We start from the raw sequence: 16,757 nt of genomic DNA, 5'->3' as shown, positions 1-16,757 counted from the left end.
GTTATTCTTCCACTGTAGATTATAAAACAAACTCTGATTCTGCTGTTCCCTCCAGTAAGTTTCATCTGTAGATTATAAAAAAACTCTGATTCTGCTGTTTCCTCCAGTAAGTTCCATCTGTAATTATCTGTTATTCTTCCACTGTAGATTATAAAACAAACTCTGATTCTGCTGTTCTCTCCAATCAGTTTCATATACATTTATCTGTTATTCTTTCCACTGTAGATTATAAAACGAACTCTGATTCTGCTGTTCCCTCCAGTAAGTTTCATCTGTTATTGTTCCACTGTAGAATGTGAAAAACTCTGTAATGACAATGCACTTCAATAGTCGTTTCAACAACTTAGAAATAAAGGAATGCAAGCCTCAATAGTATACGAATAAGATAGTTGATATTTAATTCCTATTCAGTATCTAAATATAAAACAATTCGTGTTTCACTTCTCCTCCAGAATGTACAAAGTGATTGTAAATGAATTGTAGGTCTGTGGTATGTAAGTGAAAAACATTAGTTTTGTGATATAAATACTGTTACGTTACTTGAAAGTATGTGGTTAATAGTTTATAGACATATATATTCTTAGTGTGATTAGCTCTGACAATGCAAAGTCATTTGATGAAGATATATAAATAACGTTATAATAATGACTCGTTAGTTTGGAATGTAAAGAACCGGTTTCTAGTTTTAAGTCTGAAAGTTAAGATTAACTGTTTGTTCCACAGTATTTATGGAAGTTTTCTTTTGTTATGAGAGACCAAATAATATAAGTTACTTAGCACTATTTGTTCCACAATATTTATGGGATTTTCTTTTCTTCTGAAAGACCAAATAATAGACTTTACTTAGCATCATTGCTCAAATACAGAAGATCAGAAGTACTAAGCAAATTGCTTTTCTCAATTGGAACTTTATTGGTTTTTATTTTTGCACGCTTTAAAACCAGAATAAAATCTAAGCACAGTAATTCCCATAATTGTGTTCAAAGTTAAGAGTATAAATTTGCATAAGACTTAGCTTATCTATTATAGTTTAGGACATTCATTTTTTTATGAATTTTTCAATTATAGCTTTGGGTTTTCAATAATTTTGCTAAGTAAGAAAAAATCTTACTCCAAATGCAAAATAGCTTGCTTAAAGCTTAAATAAACATACAAGAACAGGGTAGGTGAAGAAGTAGCTAAAGTTTGAGAAAAATAGGGGAGTATTTTGTTTATTGTAAGCCGATGGGTCAGTGATACGTTTACGTACTTGAAAGGTAAAATCTGGGGTTCGATGGCCAGAGCACTTGACAACAGAGTACAGATAGCTCATTGTGTAACTTTGCACTGAGGAAACAACAGCAGTCTTGTTTATTTTTCTATTACTGTACTATGCTACTAATCAGTTAATCACTCGTTGTCATGGCTGATCTTTTATTTGGTAGACCCACTCGTCGTTTGTCGAAAGTTTTAACAAGAAATATCTATTTATTTTACCTACAATACCCGTACAGCAGTAAATCATTATGTCCAACCTAGTGGGTGGGTAACGTTAACTTGTGTTTTTGTGAAAACAAATTTTGGATAATATAGTGAAAAATATGACTTACAGAATATACACATTAAAGTTACTCCCTTCATTAACCGTCATTTTGATACACCAATATTCACTGGTTTACAATGCTTTATTTCTGTGTTAGTAACATTATAAATACTTCCTTATAGACAAAATACTGCATAGTGTCTTATAAACTGTGAGTTTCTTTCTATCTTACATTTACATGAAATACCCTTAATCCGTATTTATTACTATTTTATTATGCCAGGCTGGAGAGATCTTGACAACAGAGAGGCAAGGGGAGTAGGTCAGCTAAGAAAACTGGATGACTTGTTTCATCAGATCATTAATTCCCGGCCTGCTCATGCATCAGAAGTTAAAGGTGTGATTTTGTTTAATTGTGATTAGTAAGTAAGAAAGGGTATCGATCTCTATCAAAATACGTCTTTGCAATTGTAATATCCATATTTACCTAACCGTAAACAGTTTCTTTTTCTAATACGAACCGGAAGTTCTTTGTTTGTTACCAGAAATAGCAAATATTAGACTACTGTTCTAAATAATGATTTTACTGTTGCATACTTTATTGCTTCTTAAGCAGATTTTGGTAAAAGCTGCGAAATGAAAGCATATAGTTGTAAAAAAAATAGTCTGTAAAAGTAACATAAACAAGGTAAAACGACACACACTGGTATTGCTGTTTGATAGTCTCTTTAATAAATGGTGGTTTCGTTTGAAGTACTTTTCAAAAACACAGCGTAATGAAAAACCTCCATCACTTCCTCGAATATAATAATGTTTAACGTCAAAGTAGCACCACTTTTATGGTTAAAGTGACTTCAAAATGTATAAAAATATCTGAATGCACGCGTATAAAACAGTAATATTGTGTACAAGAAGATCGAAAACGTTCTGTCGCTTTAAAATTGATGTTTAATAGTCCTTAGGGATGGAACTAGTTTTAAAATTAAATGTTTCACACTATTTCACATTCAGTCTTATGTGGAACAGAATGAATTAAAACATACTTTCTTCAGATGTATACATGAAAGTATTTTCTCAATTCAAATTTACCATTTTTAATTTTAGTTTCAACAGAACCATCTGACACTCCTCATCAGCAACGTCGTCAGATGAAGAAAAGTCTTAAAAATTTGTTTACTTCATCCCCAAACTTTCAGAAAAATATGAAGAGGTAAGTTTTGTTCTTAATTTTTTAAATTTCATTTCAAATTAATATAGTATGCAATTAAAAAAATAATAACTTCCTTATAAAGCAGGAGATCGGTTTCCCTCGGTGGACACAGCAGATAGCCCGATGTGGCTTTGCTATAAGAAAAACACACATACACTTCTTATAAAGCAAAGTAAGTGAGTATTATGCCAACCAATCACTTTGATGTATTGTTTTGTCACTAAGTAGATTGTGTTTCATTGCTGAATATCACTAAATTGAAACATGTAACTTAAATTGTTAAATACTTCACAATGTCTACAACTTATTTATAAATATTTACGAAAGTAAAAAAAACAAACTATGAAGTAATTTATGCTTATAACCTAAAATCAGTTCACAATGAAAGCTACAATAATAATAATTACTGTTATAGTCTCCATTTTTTAATCTAAACATTTCTAAAAACTTGTATCGTTGTTAAGCCTGAATGAAGATTGCCTTAACGTAACGGGCGTGACCTTAATGTCTGGAACATCATGGCCAATTGTTGTTTGTATCAGTCAAGCTTCTTGACTCCTGGATTGATGCAGATAAAGTATTCTCAGCTGAACTTCACCTTTTAAGTCCAGCTGATTGAACTTTTGTGTTTGAATAACTTTCTGTTGCCCCACCTGTCTCGTTGGGCTCTTAGACACATCCTAAGTCTGCCATTTCCTTGATTCATTATTATTGGTTAATTCCTCATAGTCCACGGTTTTTGCACTGTTAACAACTGTCTTTTCCTTTGATCTTTTAAGAACAGTTTTCATTTTCTAAAGTTTTTATATGCAGTCCCGACCATATGTCCTTCTACTATGTTTACTACTTCCATTCTGAGTAACCAGTTGTCCAATTAAAATCCTTTAAGCGCTTTTAGACCACTATCAGAAGGAAGTGGCGATTTTACACTATTTGATATAGCAATCCCATAATTCCAGGATTGTACTTTTAGTTGTTTATTTACAACTTCAATCGATTTTAGATTCGTTTTCTACTAACAGCTTCCCTTAAAGAAGTACACATATTTTACTTTAGTCTGATTCACATACATATATATTCATTCACTAAGACATACATAGTACGGTCGTGTGTCAATGAATCCGTCATGTCACGTGGAACTCCAGAAAAATTAATTGAGCAAGTTTTTCCACGTCTTCAGAAAGTTTGGTTTGAGGTTTCCTTACTCTGTTCCTAAGCTTTACATCAGAAACTTTTTTCTAATGTAACAAAAACAAATTGTTTGATACTGGGGTCATTAATGGCTGATGGTTGTTATAGTAACAAAAACAAATTGTTTGATACTGGGGTCACTAATGGCTGATGGTTGTTACAGTTACAACTCCTGTAATGAATATCTTGCTATTCATTTTTCTCTATATTAATTTCGGAAACTGTTTCAAACAACGTATAATATACTTAAACTGTTAGATTTTTTAGTTGGACAATGGTGTAGCTGGAGTAATCAAGTGATCTTGTAGTAGTTGTAACAGGTATCGACCAGATAAGTTCTCCTTTGACACATTGCTTTGTTAAGTCGTACAATCTCTTAAGTGGCACTCCATAACTTTTAACACAAACCTAAGCCCTTCTCTCCATACTGAGACACGTGTTGTTGTTTTTTAAAGTCAACAGAGCAGATATATACAGATCTTGCACCAATTCATATTTCTTTTGTATTGTCTGTCTGATTGGGCATATCTGATCGAAGCAGACTTTCTCTGTGATTTGAAACTTTTCCGGTGGTGCCTGATTTTTTTGTTCAAATACAACTCTTGAGAAACTTTTACCAGCTATGCTTTGTAAACTTATCCCTCTATTATTATTGCATTATTATGCATTGTCTTTCTTGTGTAATGGTTCGATAACAATCTTACTCCAATCATTCAGCGTCCTATCTGTTCTCCACACTGACTGTATCACTTTTCTTAACCATTTTGTTAATATTTCTCATCTAAATTTATACAGTTCAGCGAGCAAATTAAAAACACCTGACGCTTTCACATTTCTCATCTGTTCTATGGTTTTCAAACTTCTTCCTCACATTCTTCTCAAGGCCTACATTTACTACCTCAAGATCTTATATCGCATACAGGGTTATATTGGTGGTTGAAACTCTTCACGATTTGACAATGTTCTTTCCAACACTTGGTGTTTATTCTTCAGTGATGTCTGTCTATCTAATATTCTCAGTCAGTCGAAACCAATTTAATTTCTTGCACCTTTCTAACTCACTATTTTTAATGTAGAGAAAAAATTTTTAGAATTAGGCTTCATGGTCTTATGTTCCATTTCCTATGCAAATATTGTCATTTTTCTCTTTATTTTCACGCTGCTTAACTCGTAGTTATTTTCGCTTTTCTTTTAATACTGTCTTCAGTTCTTTTTCGGTATTGTCTTTTGTTTCTGCTTTGTAACTAATCTTCAATTTTCGTACCTCATTTGCCTGCTTTTGACCTTCCTCTGATAACCGTGGTGATATAACTAGATATTTTTCCTGCGATAATGCTCGAATTAAAAAATTCACCATCACTCCCTTAAATTAGCTCCAGTGTTATATAATTAAATCAAATGTATTCAAACTATACGTTATTGCTTGTGTAAATACAAAGTATATCTTTATTTGCTCTTTATTATGTGTGTGTGTGTGGGTGTGTAATAAAATATAAATTCATTATCTATTTTGTGCACTACTCTATTTTGATCGGCAACTAAAATGTTTGTTTGTTTGTTGTTAAGCGTAAATTTACACAATGGGCTAACTGTGCTGTGCCCACCACGGGTATCGAAAGCTGATTTTTGACGTTGTAAGCCTGTTGACTTACCGCTGAGCCACTAAACGCTCTCTAGGTTGAGACTAAGAGTTAACCTGATATAGCTGTCAAGTGAATTAAATTGTGATAATTTATAACAATAATACGAATTAGTGTATAAAGCAGTTTGGGGATATAAATCCAGTAGTAGTAGTAGCTAGAGTGTTCTACTGATTATTTGGACTAATGACGATGTTTTCGGTTATAATGTTCATAACAACTCGCTAGATCTCCTCAACTTAGCCTGTAAACTTGTAGCTTATAACTACATTATAATTATTTACAGTAGTTTAAGCTCTACAAACACATTAAATACAAATACTTTGTAACATTCTAAATTTAACAAATGTATGTGTAATTTGTTTGCCTATGGCAAAGCTACTAAGGTTATCTGCCGCCGTCCCTAATTTTGAAATGCGGATCACAGAGAAGGCAACCAGCCGGCAGCAACCACTGTCAAATCATAGGCTGCTATTTATCAACGAATGTGGAATTGACCGTCACATTATAATACCCCATGGCTGAAAGGGGAACATGTTCGGCGCCAAGTTTCGAACTCGCGACCTGCATATTGTGAGTCGAGCGCTCTAACTATTAAGTCATTCAAGCTCACATATCTCTATAACATTAAAAACAAAAGTTATTGACTTCATGAAATATTTTTAAATCAAGCAATATGTGATTGTTTGTATTAATACTCTATCAATCTACTTATGTGTTATATACTTGTAATGTCGATTAAAAGCAACAAAATTTTGACCTTTCAGAGGGGTTTATCTAGCTTGTCTTTTCTACCACGAAGATAAAATCTTAGTAACAACTGAAGAAACATTACCTGTCTTGGAAGTTGATGAGTCTTATCCTCCATTCCTTCACGCGGACTTTCATTGGCTGATGAAGGTAATGAAACTTAAAAAAGGCAAAGTTTTTGTTGCCAGATTTAGATGATTTTTTTAGTAAGTTACTTATTAAAAAGTTATCATCCAAGTAATATATCTCTACATTTTAAAAAGCTTATGTCTTAGTTTATATTAAAATTGCTTTTAAAAATTATGCATTTCGCTATTAAATAAACAATAAAAAATATACCAACAGTTGTATCGAGTGTTTATTGTTTTTTTTTATAATTGTATATAGAATTACAAGAAAAAAATGTTATAGATTTCAATGATTGACATTTGAGTTTATAACTAAAATAATATTTTGGGGACATTTAATTAACTTATGTATTTGTTTGGAAGAAAGAGCCCTTAAAAATGTATATAGAATACAAGACAAAAACCGCGAACTCCTGAGAAATTAGAAATAAAATTGCGTTTGTTTGGGAAAATTATCAGCATAACTTGTTTTCACATAAACTACATTTGTTTGCGACGTTATATAGTTTCTCATTGTCGTTGTTTTAGCACAAAGACACACGTTGGGCTATCTACAATTTATTCATCGCGAGCGAGGATATAAACTCCAGCTTTTAGAATTAGAAGTCTGTAAACTTATCACTGACTCACTCTTTGAATCGTGAAAACTTGACATGAATACTTTTACATCTTCGCTTTAAAAAGAAATCAATCTTTCTGAGCTTTGTGTCAGAAGGAACAAAGAAAGCTTAGAACTTAGTTAATGTGTGTTATAAATTGACCTCTTTGACAACAATTTCAGGTTGCATGTACATGGGAAGATGTCAAAACTCTTCGACAGGATATGGAAAAAAGCCACAGTGCCTCCACCCTTCACTTCAGGAGTAAACTACTACAGGCCATTGAACAGATGCAGGTTAGTTGACCTTCAGTTTTGGTTTCAAATAATCTAATACAATCGAAATGTTTCTAGTTTACTCTAGATGTGTTATTGACCTAAGTTGTCTTGTATTTGTTTAAGTGCTACCATACAGAAAGAAGCTTACATTATTCTGCATAATTTTCATTTTCAACTCATGCTTTTATTCCTGCTATTTTTGTAAAAGTTACTGTACTATTTGATGTGAATAGCTTAGAGGTGTCGCTAGGTGGTTAAAAGATTCGGGGCTCGGGCCCATAGGCACAGGAATTTTTAGCATTTCAGTATGATATCGATCATGGTTTTCCATTCTGATTTTTCAAATCACCATCTGTGGAATTGGGACACTGTCAAATAAAATCCGGCATGGGCCTCGTATGCCAATGCCCAGCGACGCCTCTGGAATAGCGTTTCGTAAGTTTTTGGACTAATATTTAGTTAAGGAATTACGAAACGGAACATCTATAAACATTTTAGTGCTATTAGGATTTGTAAAATAGTTTTTATAATTGTTTACACATATGCGAATATATTCTTAGGCTGCGTTAGGGACCCACGACATGGGACAGCTGTTTTACAAGCCGTTTAAGGATACTGAAGGAACTCTTGTCATAACCACCGTTAAATATGTCAGCGACCTCAAAAGTCAGAAAAATTTGTCAGTAAGATGGCTTCCTTTATCAAAAATTCAACGTAAACTTCCTTCCATCATTACTGGTGATTGTGGTGAAACGCCATCTGTTAACGAACAGTTACTCTCGTCTCTCCAGGTACGTAGTGCGGTATAGTAAATCACTCTTACACGAATAGAACAATTTTTTTATAAATTGAATTTCAGGTCTTATGTTAAAGTATTTTTAGTTTACGACTTGATTAAGTACAGGTACACTTACAAGACATATTCATTGAACTCCGATAACATCATATAAAGTTATAAGGTGTACTGCTACCGGAAAGCAAACAAATTTAAGTGAATTTACTTAAACTTATTCATAGATCAGTTTTTAGACGTCGCTTCGGTTTTCCTAAACTCACTATACTTTATATGTATGAGTTTATAGAAGTCTTTGGATCAGCTTGAGGGGTGGATACCCTTTGAACTCAGAGGAGTAGGCTGAAACAACCGATTGATCAAACATTTTAAGATCGTTTCTCTTAACCGAAAATTGGTGAAAATAAGGTCGTATTATATATATATATATAACTGGTATTAGCTTTGAAACAAGAAAATCGGTTCTTATTTTTTGGAGACATTTCTGTAATCTTTTAACTTTTTTGTTCGATTCAATCTATTTTCATGTTGATCGGACACCTTTTTTAAATTTAAAACCAATTAATAAAATTTCACTTAATTTAAATTTTTGATGTTTCAGCATTTTTCTGATTTACGTTATTTTTATTTCTTTTGAACTTTCAGGAGATAATCATTTACAATCAGGTCAGTTGTCTTCATTTGTCACGTGGATTGTATCTGGGCTATGTAAAACTGAAAAGTTCTGTGGATGTTATTCGAGTGCTCGTGCCGTGGAAAGCTCCCAATGTCTTGCCTTTCTGCAGGATTAGAGAAAATCCTCATGTAGCAAAGTATGTTTTGATTAGGTATTAATCTTGACACATTAAGTTGTATTTCAATTAAGCCTCACTTAATAAAATACGATATTCTGTAAAGATATTCTACCAATGTTTCTAACCCGCAAAACGTCCAGCACAAATACAAAATACAAATAATACACTGTAAGCTAAGATGCGTACATGTCTGGACACAGAAATGTGAAACAGAATGGCAGGACCTCTCTTGTGGTTAACAGTGCAAACACAACTGCTTTTATATATTACACGGCGTCATAAAAATTGTTCTTATTTTATATTCTTCTGTGTAATGTAAAAGTTATTACAGTTTTTCACCAAATGTTGTAGAAATTTAAACAGAAAACTTACCTTATACTGTAGAAATACAGAGGTTGGGTATGTTATATTAAAATGATTTTGGAGCCTCATCGCGTCATTACAGTCCATATCGCTATGTCCCATCATGCTCTATCTGATGAACATGCTCCTTTAAAATAGTTTTGCAGCATAGCTTCCATTTGCAAAAGGCTCCGTCATAAGTCTGTCTATCTAAAGCACACTCTTCCTTCTTGCAGGTTTTATGTTAACCATGTAGTATATAAGGACTATGGTTTCCCATCGCCCGTTTCAGCAGTCCAATCGGACAGAAATCCAGAGACATTGCGTCCAGCAACTTAACCAATATGTCTTCGTAGGAAACAGCTTAAATACTCATCTTATTCTCCGGCTGCTTCAGGTATACGATGGTTGGACAAACATGTCGTGAAACACCTGATTTGTTTCGCTTTTTCAGGCCGAGATCTTTTATAATTATGTTGCCTACTATTGCCTGAAACACGTAGATGGCCGTTGTCAGTGGCCTTTGTGTTCGTGAATTCACTTGTTACAAATTGTTGCACTTTGCTTACTACGACAGAGTACAACTTGTTACCGTTCATTTTCTGGATAGTCCTGGTACCCCAGATTGACCCGTATTCCTTTGTTTTCCAATGTCATTAAGTGCAAAGGATATTCCTGTCTTAGAAGTTATGAATCCATGATCTGAACACATTTTTATGATCTGTGTGTAAAAATGTTTTGCGTTGGGTTACATACCTTTCCAAAATGATCAATTTTCGGTGGCATCACACTACCTATCAAACGCCAAACAATGTAAAAATATAGTTCTGGTTCATGTCGTTTCGTCGCAACTTTATGTCGGTGTGGTTGTCACATGACTTGCTGATTTGTATATTCATCATTATTTTAACATAACATACGCAACCCTCTGTATAAGTCGGTTGTTTCTTGTAGTTTTCGAAACTTCAATTGAATATAAGGTTGTTTATTTTTTTTAGCAAGACATAAGTACCAGATGTGAAAGCAGATCAATACGCGGCTTAACGTATTAACTTTGGTACTTAATATCCAAAATAAAATTGAAACTATTACAGCGAAAATCATAAGTGATAATTCATTGGGAAAAATGATTAGAACAGTATTTAATAGCTTAACTTTATAACTTTCCAATTTATGTGATTTCTTATTTTGTTTCATCAATTTTAAGCAGCAGTAAGTATCATCAGAAGAAATACAAAATATATGTTCATTTCTATTCGCAGAGAAGAATGGGAATGGATGCAAGCCTTAGCCAATGACGAACAGTCAGATTCTCCAACGACGGTCCAACAACGCTTTCAAAAGCTTTTGACATCAGCAGTTAAGAACCTATGCTCCCATTATAGTATTCCAGCTGATCAGATTGGTACTCACAGGTACGTTACATTGATCACAATTCCCTAATTCGAACAATCTCTCATTACATGTTGTGTCCTACGGATGAAAATTGTTGTGTCTTAATTTTAGCACTGTAAAGAGTTCCAAGAGATGTCAATTTGGTGGTGTAAGCAACTTGGGTTCAAATAGTGGACGTTTACCATTTGGTGAAATCTTTATATTGCAGAGTGTTGTATTTTTGTGAAACAAAGCATTTTATAAACTTATTGGTTACTTGATAACATTTTAAAATCAAAACACTAGTTATTTCTTAATTGCTATAAAAAATCCATTACAAATTCGTTTTAATTTCTTCCAGGTTGTAAAATGTCGATCATTGTTGATTGGTAAACGAATTAAATCGGTATATTTTTGTACATTTATTTTCTCATTATATACAAAGTTATTAGCGTATAACGGGCTTTGTTTTAGGCACTTTTATAACTCTAAAACTTCCGTACAGAATCTACGAAGCAGAAGTGATTGAACTGAGTCCAGACGTTTCTTTCGTGCTCATGATGCCCCCCCTTGACTCCGTTTGTTCCGTACCTGGCCAGTCGGATGAGTTGACGTCTCGCACGGACTGTATTCCCCTTCCCGTGCAGATCTTTGAAATGAGTAAGTTTTAAAACTCATACGTGAGATTTTCAAGAACGATATCGCGATTCATTTCAGTTTTCTCTTTCTATATGTGTATATAGTTCACAACTTAGAAATATTCTACCTGGTTTTAATCATCATATGATGTGATGTCTTGGACGCCATTCGAATAATAAGAGATTTAAGCATTACTCGGTTTAAAATAAAATCAAGATCAAGTAATCTAATATTATTTTACTTTTTATTTGTTTTTAAGTTTCATGTCAAGATTACTTTAGCTGTTAAACTCTCTTTTTAGATGTGTTCACATTTTGAAATTACCACTAGAAATTTCCTTGAAAGCTCATTTCATTGTAAAGTACGAATTTGTTATTTTTTGATTAACTTTGACACTTTTTATCTATTTTGCTAGTTCACATGAAGACGTACAATCCCAACTTTATCGCTCGTTACTCTCGTCTTTCTTCAATCCTCGAAATGGACACCATGCTTGCACAGCATGCCCAACGAAAGGTATAACTTTTTGTAAAGTGAACATACTGTGTATAGAAATCAATATATGACATATATATTTAATGAATACCTCAGATCACAAAATAATGTCACTTTTTTTGTAAGAATAAGATTTTTTAAATATTCTAATAATGTAATATTCTGACGCTGGAGCAACGTCTAGTAGTATAGGTGACCCACACTTGAACTTTTTCATACAAATAGAATGTAATCTGAGCACCACGCTGTTTCATTAACTTGCACACACTCAAAATGATTGTACAACGTGCTTCGAAATGACGGGGGGGGGGGAGGCTCATCATCACGTGCAAATAATGATAAGCTAGGAGTCAGCTCATTACATGTCCGTTTCTGTTAATAAAACAGTGTGTTACTGAATACGTTGTACCTGTTTCACATGGAATAATATTTTTTTGTTAGCTATCCTACGAAGAGATATTTATTTCAGGGACTTGTCTATCGGGATGGAATTAGGGGCGGAATACCCCCACATTTGAGAGCTGTGTTTCACTTAGCAGCCTTCATTTGGAATATAGTCTATTAAGATTTTTAAATTCTCTACGTTATGACTTCCATGACATGAACGTATAGATTTTTCTGCCCCCTAACTAACTCTTTGTCCCCTAAAATAAAACTTCTTAGAAACGCTACTGATCTAGCTGCAACTTAATTTTAGAAGAATGTAAATAGTGTTATTTTGTTAAAAAATGTCGAATCTTTTGTAAAAAATATAATTCCTTTTATTTTTGAATCACTATGTTAAAGTCTATAGAGAAAAGCTCTTTCAAAATAATAGTATTTTAGCACAACTTTTACATAACTTAAAGTTAATTTAACTGTATATTTCTGTATGTTTTGTAGGCATTTTCGTCATCAGAGGTAACATCAGCAAAACACCGACTGAATCAGCTGCAGGAGTTTCAAATCCAAGTAGACAACACTTGGCGAGCCATGCGGTGGATCATGGACGTGTTAACCTTTGCTAGGGATAAGCAATCCAACTGTGGTATTTCTCTGGATCACATAATGATCCAAGATACAGGATCTCCTTCTCCACAGTCTTCCCCTCGGCAGTCCTCTGTACAAGATATTTTCAGTTACAAAAGAGAAGAATGTAGGCTATCACCTGATACTTCTTTAAAAATAGCATCTTCATCAAGCTTGCAAAATACGGAATGTCGTTACAAAGAAATACGTCGAAGCGCGTCTACTTCTCGCTTGCTAAAGAACAACTCCAAACCAGAAACGGACATGAATGATTCTGCAGACTTATATTCTCCTAAGGATACCAGTTTTAACTTAGTTGCAAACACCGTGGAAGTAGACTCTGAAGAAGATCAATTAACAATAACTCATCACCCCGACTCATCTCAAAATACAAATATGGGTGAAGATGAAGAAAAGGAACGAAAACAAGAATGGCTACTTGACCTTCCAGACTGCATAGTGCTTTCCAATAATGAAAGTTTGCGGAGTAGTATAACTGACAGTATCAGGTCGTTATCATCTCATGAGGCAGATGGTGTCCAGGCAGACGAAGAAGCTTCAGAGAAAGCTAGCGTTTACTCAAAAGACAGTGCTTGTAGCATCGGTGAAGGAACTCAACTTTGCCAGAACAATTCTGTCAGTGAGGAAGAAACGTCAGACAGCGATTTCTTCAAAAGACCGTCATCGTCAAACTCTAACTCGTCTAATGGTTCGAATCCAAGCGCAGCACAACCAGATATTTTGCGAATTTACATAGCTTATGAAAGTGGCTTACCTAGTGGCACAAGTGTGAAACTACATGTCTCCCCACACACCACAGCTCGAGAAATAGTCGATCTGGTTGTCAAACAGCTTAATATGGCTGTTATTTTAAAAGGCCGAGGAGGGCCAATTTATGCTGCAGCTCAACTAAAAAACTTCTGTCTAACTGCAGTACTAGGCACAAGAGAGCGCTGTCTAAGTGATGACTTTCAACCACTAAGCTTACAAAATCCATGGACCAAAGGGAAGCTCTTTGTGCGTATAAAAAGTGACATTACAGATTCTTCAAAACAATAATTCCCTTCACTGAAGTGTTATCAACCATGTAACTAACTGTGAAGTGCGGTTCTTATCATAATGATGTTGTATATATAGAAATCACCAGGTGGACTGTGTCAGAAGATCTGTTATATCTAATTCCTGCACTGGAAATGTGATCTAGTTGTTCATTCGCTCGGACATAGATGCAGAGATACCTCAGACTAACAGTCATTTTTCTTTAATATCTGTATTGCTTTGTTGTTAGTATATATAGTATCAAATACTTGACATCGCTATTTAAACCTCGCATAACTTGAAAAATAAAGCAGATAATCTAGGAATGAATTTCGATGAAATGTTACATTTGTAAAAAAAAATAATGAAACACAAGTTTAGTTTTTAAAACACCACAATACTGAAATTCAAAGCATCTAATATGTGGTACATACAGGTGTTTGAGAATCTGTATTTTTTTATCTTTTGTTGTTACTTGAAGTGTTCTTAAAACATTATGCATGAATCTTTTTATCTTTATACCAGATTGTTTTCAAGGAAAATTTATGATTCTTGAAGATTAAGGTTATTGATTATTTAAATTGTTGACATGAGTGACGTACTGATATACATTCTTAGTGTTAATTGTTTGATTATTTACTAAAATTTCACAAAACGAGAAAGCAGCCAATTTTCAAAACTGCCAGTTTATCATCTGTGATGAGATGTAAGATTAGTCTTAACCTAAGTTTTTTGATCATGAATACAATTCTCTTTCTCAACATCAGAATTGTAAACCTTGTAGAATATAGTTGATGAACATGGTGTACTTTAACTTACCCATTAGCAAAAGTATTTATAGAATAAATGATTTAGTGACTCTTTCTTATCTTATATACGACTACACCTAGCAAAGCAAAATGAACCTGACAATGCGTTGTAAACATCTACATATGCCCGGAGTGGTCTGTATATGAAGAATTAACGTGTACAGGCTAACTAGAAGTAAAAATGTGTTTATTAGTTGCATTGTTGCTGCATTTGTATATAAAGCTTTGTTAAACTATTATTGCAGCACCATTCTGTTACCGTACACTATATATATATATTTAATAAAACATGCATCACATATATAGACTGTGTTTTATTGGGTTTTACTGTCTTAAAATGCTAATTGTTTAAGATATTTCGTTTGATTAATAAACTCAACAATACTTAAACACTGATATTACTATCTCTTTGGTGAGGAAACTAAGGCTACGTTAATTATCTGTGTTGTATTTCTATGATACCAACACACATGTCCATCTTAGCCATTTGTTTTAGTTTTGATTTATAGGCACGGTAGTGACTTAATCCAAATTGAACTTTTGGTCAAATCTGGAGTATTGTCACAGCTGTTCCAAGTGTAGGAATGCCAACAACATGTTCATGAAGAGATCTAACAATTCTTACATTATACTAAAAACACCAGTTTCGTATCTGTTTCAGATTAATAAAACTAATCAGCCAAAAAATGGTAAAATTATTGTTCTTCTCCTTGTTGAAGAGAACATATAGCAAACAAAGGTTATGTTATAGATTTCGCGCAAAGCTACACGAGGGCTATCTGCGCTAGCCGTCCCTAATTTAGCAGTGTAAGACTAGAGGGAAGGCAGCTAGTCATCACCACCCACCACCAACTCTTTGGCTACTCTTTTTACCAACGAATAGTGGGATTGACCGTCACATTATAACGCCCCCACGGCTGAAAGGGCGAGCATGTTTGGTGTAATGGGGATGCGAACCCGCGATCCTCAGATTACGGGTCGAGCTCTCTAGCCACCTGGCCATACCAGGCCTATCAAACAAAGGAGGACCAGCAGGAATCAAACTTCCACTAGTATGTAGTAAATGAACTAGTGAATACTACTGGTTTGGTAACTTTGATACATATATGAATATTGTTTATTAAAAAGTTTTCATAGATTTAATGTCATAATGCTCTTCACAGCATTTAGGTCAAAAGTGATGACTTAAGGGCCTCTGGGTAGGTGAAAAATCGAAACAAGAAAAGAGCGTAGTGGACTTAGACACTGTATCTGTTGGGGTTCGAATTTCACTTCGGATGGAAACTTATTTTTATTACGAAATATAATCAAAAGAAATGGTAGTGATATCTGATCGAAACATTTTACAAAAGCAACAAAATTATAATAAAGCGATCAGCTATATATAGATGTGATATAAAAAAGAACTAAGTTATACAAAAGAGCAAACCCTGTAAAAACGTTATGAATAAGAAAAAGTTGGGTAAACTGGGTACCAGTTTTATTCAGAATGGAACAAGCAGCAGCATGAATACAAAACGAGGCCAAGTTTTCCCAGTTTTTAACTTATTCACTTTTACTTTACTTCTTAATCGTGTTTGTCCTTTTTAATAACTTGTTATATTTTTAATATCATCCTTTTAAATAGCTGACCGTTTTATTCTAACTTCGCTGTTCTTTATACATGTTTTTGTACAAGTGTTTTGATCAGATATTACTAAACTCATTTTACAAAATTTAGAAGTTCACAAGTTCCAACTGATTGATTATTGTTTTAAATCAATTCTTACTTATGTTCTGGTTAAACTTTATAAATATACATATATGAACTATCATTTTACTTCATATTGGCTATATATTTTTTATTTCCAAATTATTAATCATTCTAACAATGACCCAAATGAATTTGCTTAAAGCTCATTACATCTGGAAAATAAATTATAGTTTTCATGAACTAAACCCATAAAGTTGTAAAAAATAAAACTGCCAAAATTATTATATTAGGGTTTATACTCTATGTATGGAGGAAAATTTAAGTCACGTCAAAACTACGACTGAGCTGTAAATCTAATATAACACATTTTTAAATCAGCCTTTGATTGTTTGTTTTGGAATTTCGCGCAAAGCTACACGAGGGCTATCTGCACTAGCCGTCCCTAATTTAGCAG

General features: G+C 33.7%; 1 protein-coding gene across 2 annotated transcripts in view; it reads left to right on the top strand.

Moving 5' to 3' along the window:
• The window catches only part of LOC106457080, a 135,101-nt gene extending 120,188 nt beyond the window's left edge, over positions 1-14,913 (top strand). For both annotated transcript variants that reach the window (XM_022382898.1, XM_022382899.1), the window contains 10 exons: positions 1,806-1,919; positions 2,627-2,732; positions 6,331-6,463; positions 7,223-7,336; positions 7,879-8,109; positions 8,757-8,923; positions 10,510-10,662; positions 11,127-11,281; positions 11,676-11,776; positions 12,638-14,913. In XM_022382898.1, coding sequence (XP_022238606.1) covers positions 1,806-1,919; positions 2,627-2,732; positions 6,331-6,463; positions 7,223-7,336; positions 7,879-8,109; positions 8,757-8,923; positions 10,510-10,662; positions 11,127-11,281; positions 11,676-11,776; positions 12,638-13,822 — 2,459 coding nt within the window. In that variant the 3' untranslated portion in view covers positions 13,823-14,913. The remainder of the gene's footprint in view (positions 1-1,805; positions 1,920-2,626; positions 2,733-6,330; positions 6,464-7,222; positions 7,337-7,878; positions 8,110-8,756; positions 8,924-10,509; positions 10,663-11,126; positions 11,282-11,675; positions 11,777-12,637) is intronic.
• The last annotated feature ends 1,844 nt before the right edge of the window (positions 14,914-16,757 follow it).

Source organism: Limulus polyphemus, unplaced genomic scaffold (assembly GCF_000517525.1).
Source record: "Limulus polyphemus unplaced genomic scaffold, Limulus_polyphemus-2.1.2 Scaffold290, whole genome shotgun sequence".
Classification (NCBI taxonomy): Eukaryota; Metazoa; Arthropoda; class Merostomata; order Xiphosura; family Limulidae; genus Limulus; species Limulus polyphemus.
The sequence above is the reverse complement of the archived record's forward strand: the minus strand, read 5'-3'. Positions and strand labels throughout refer to the sequence as shown.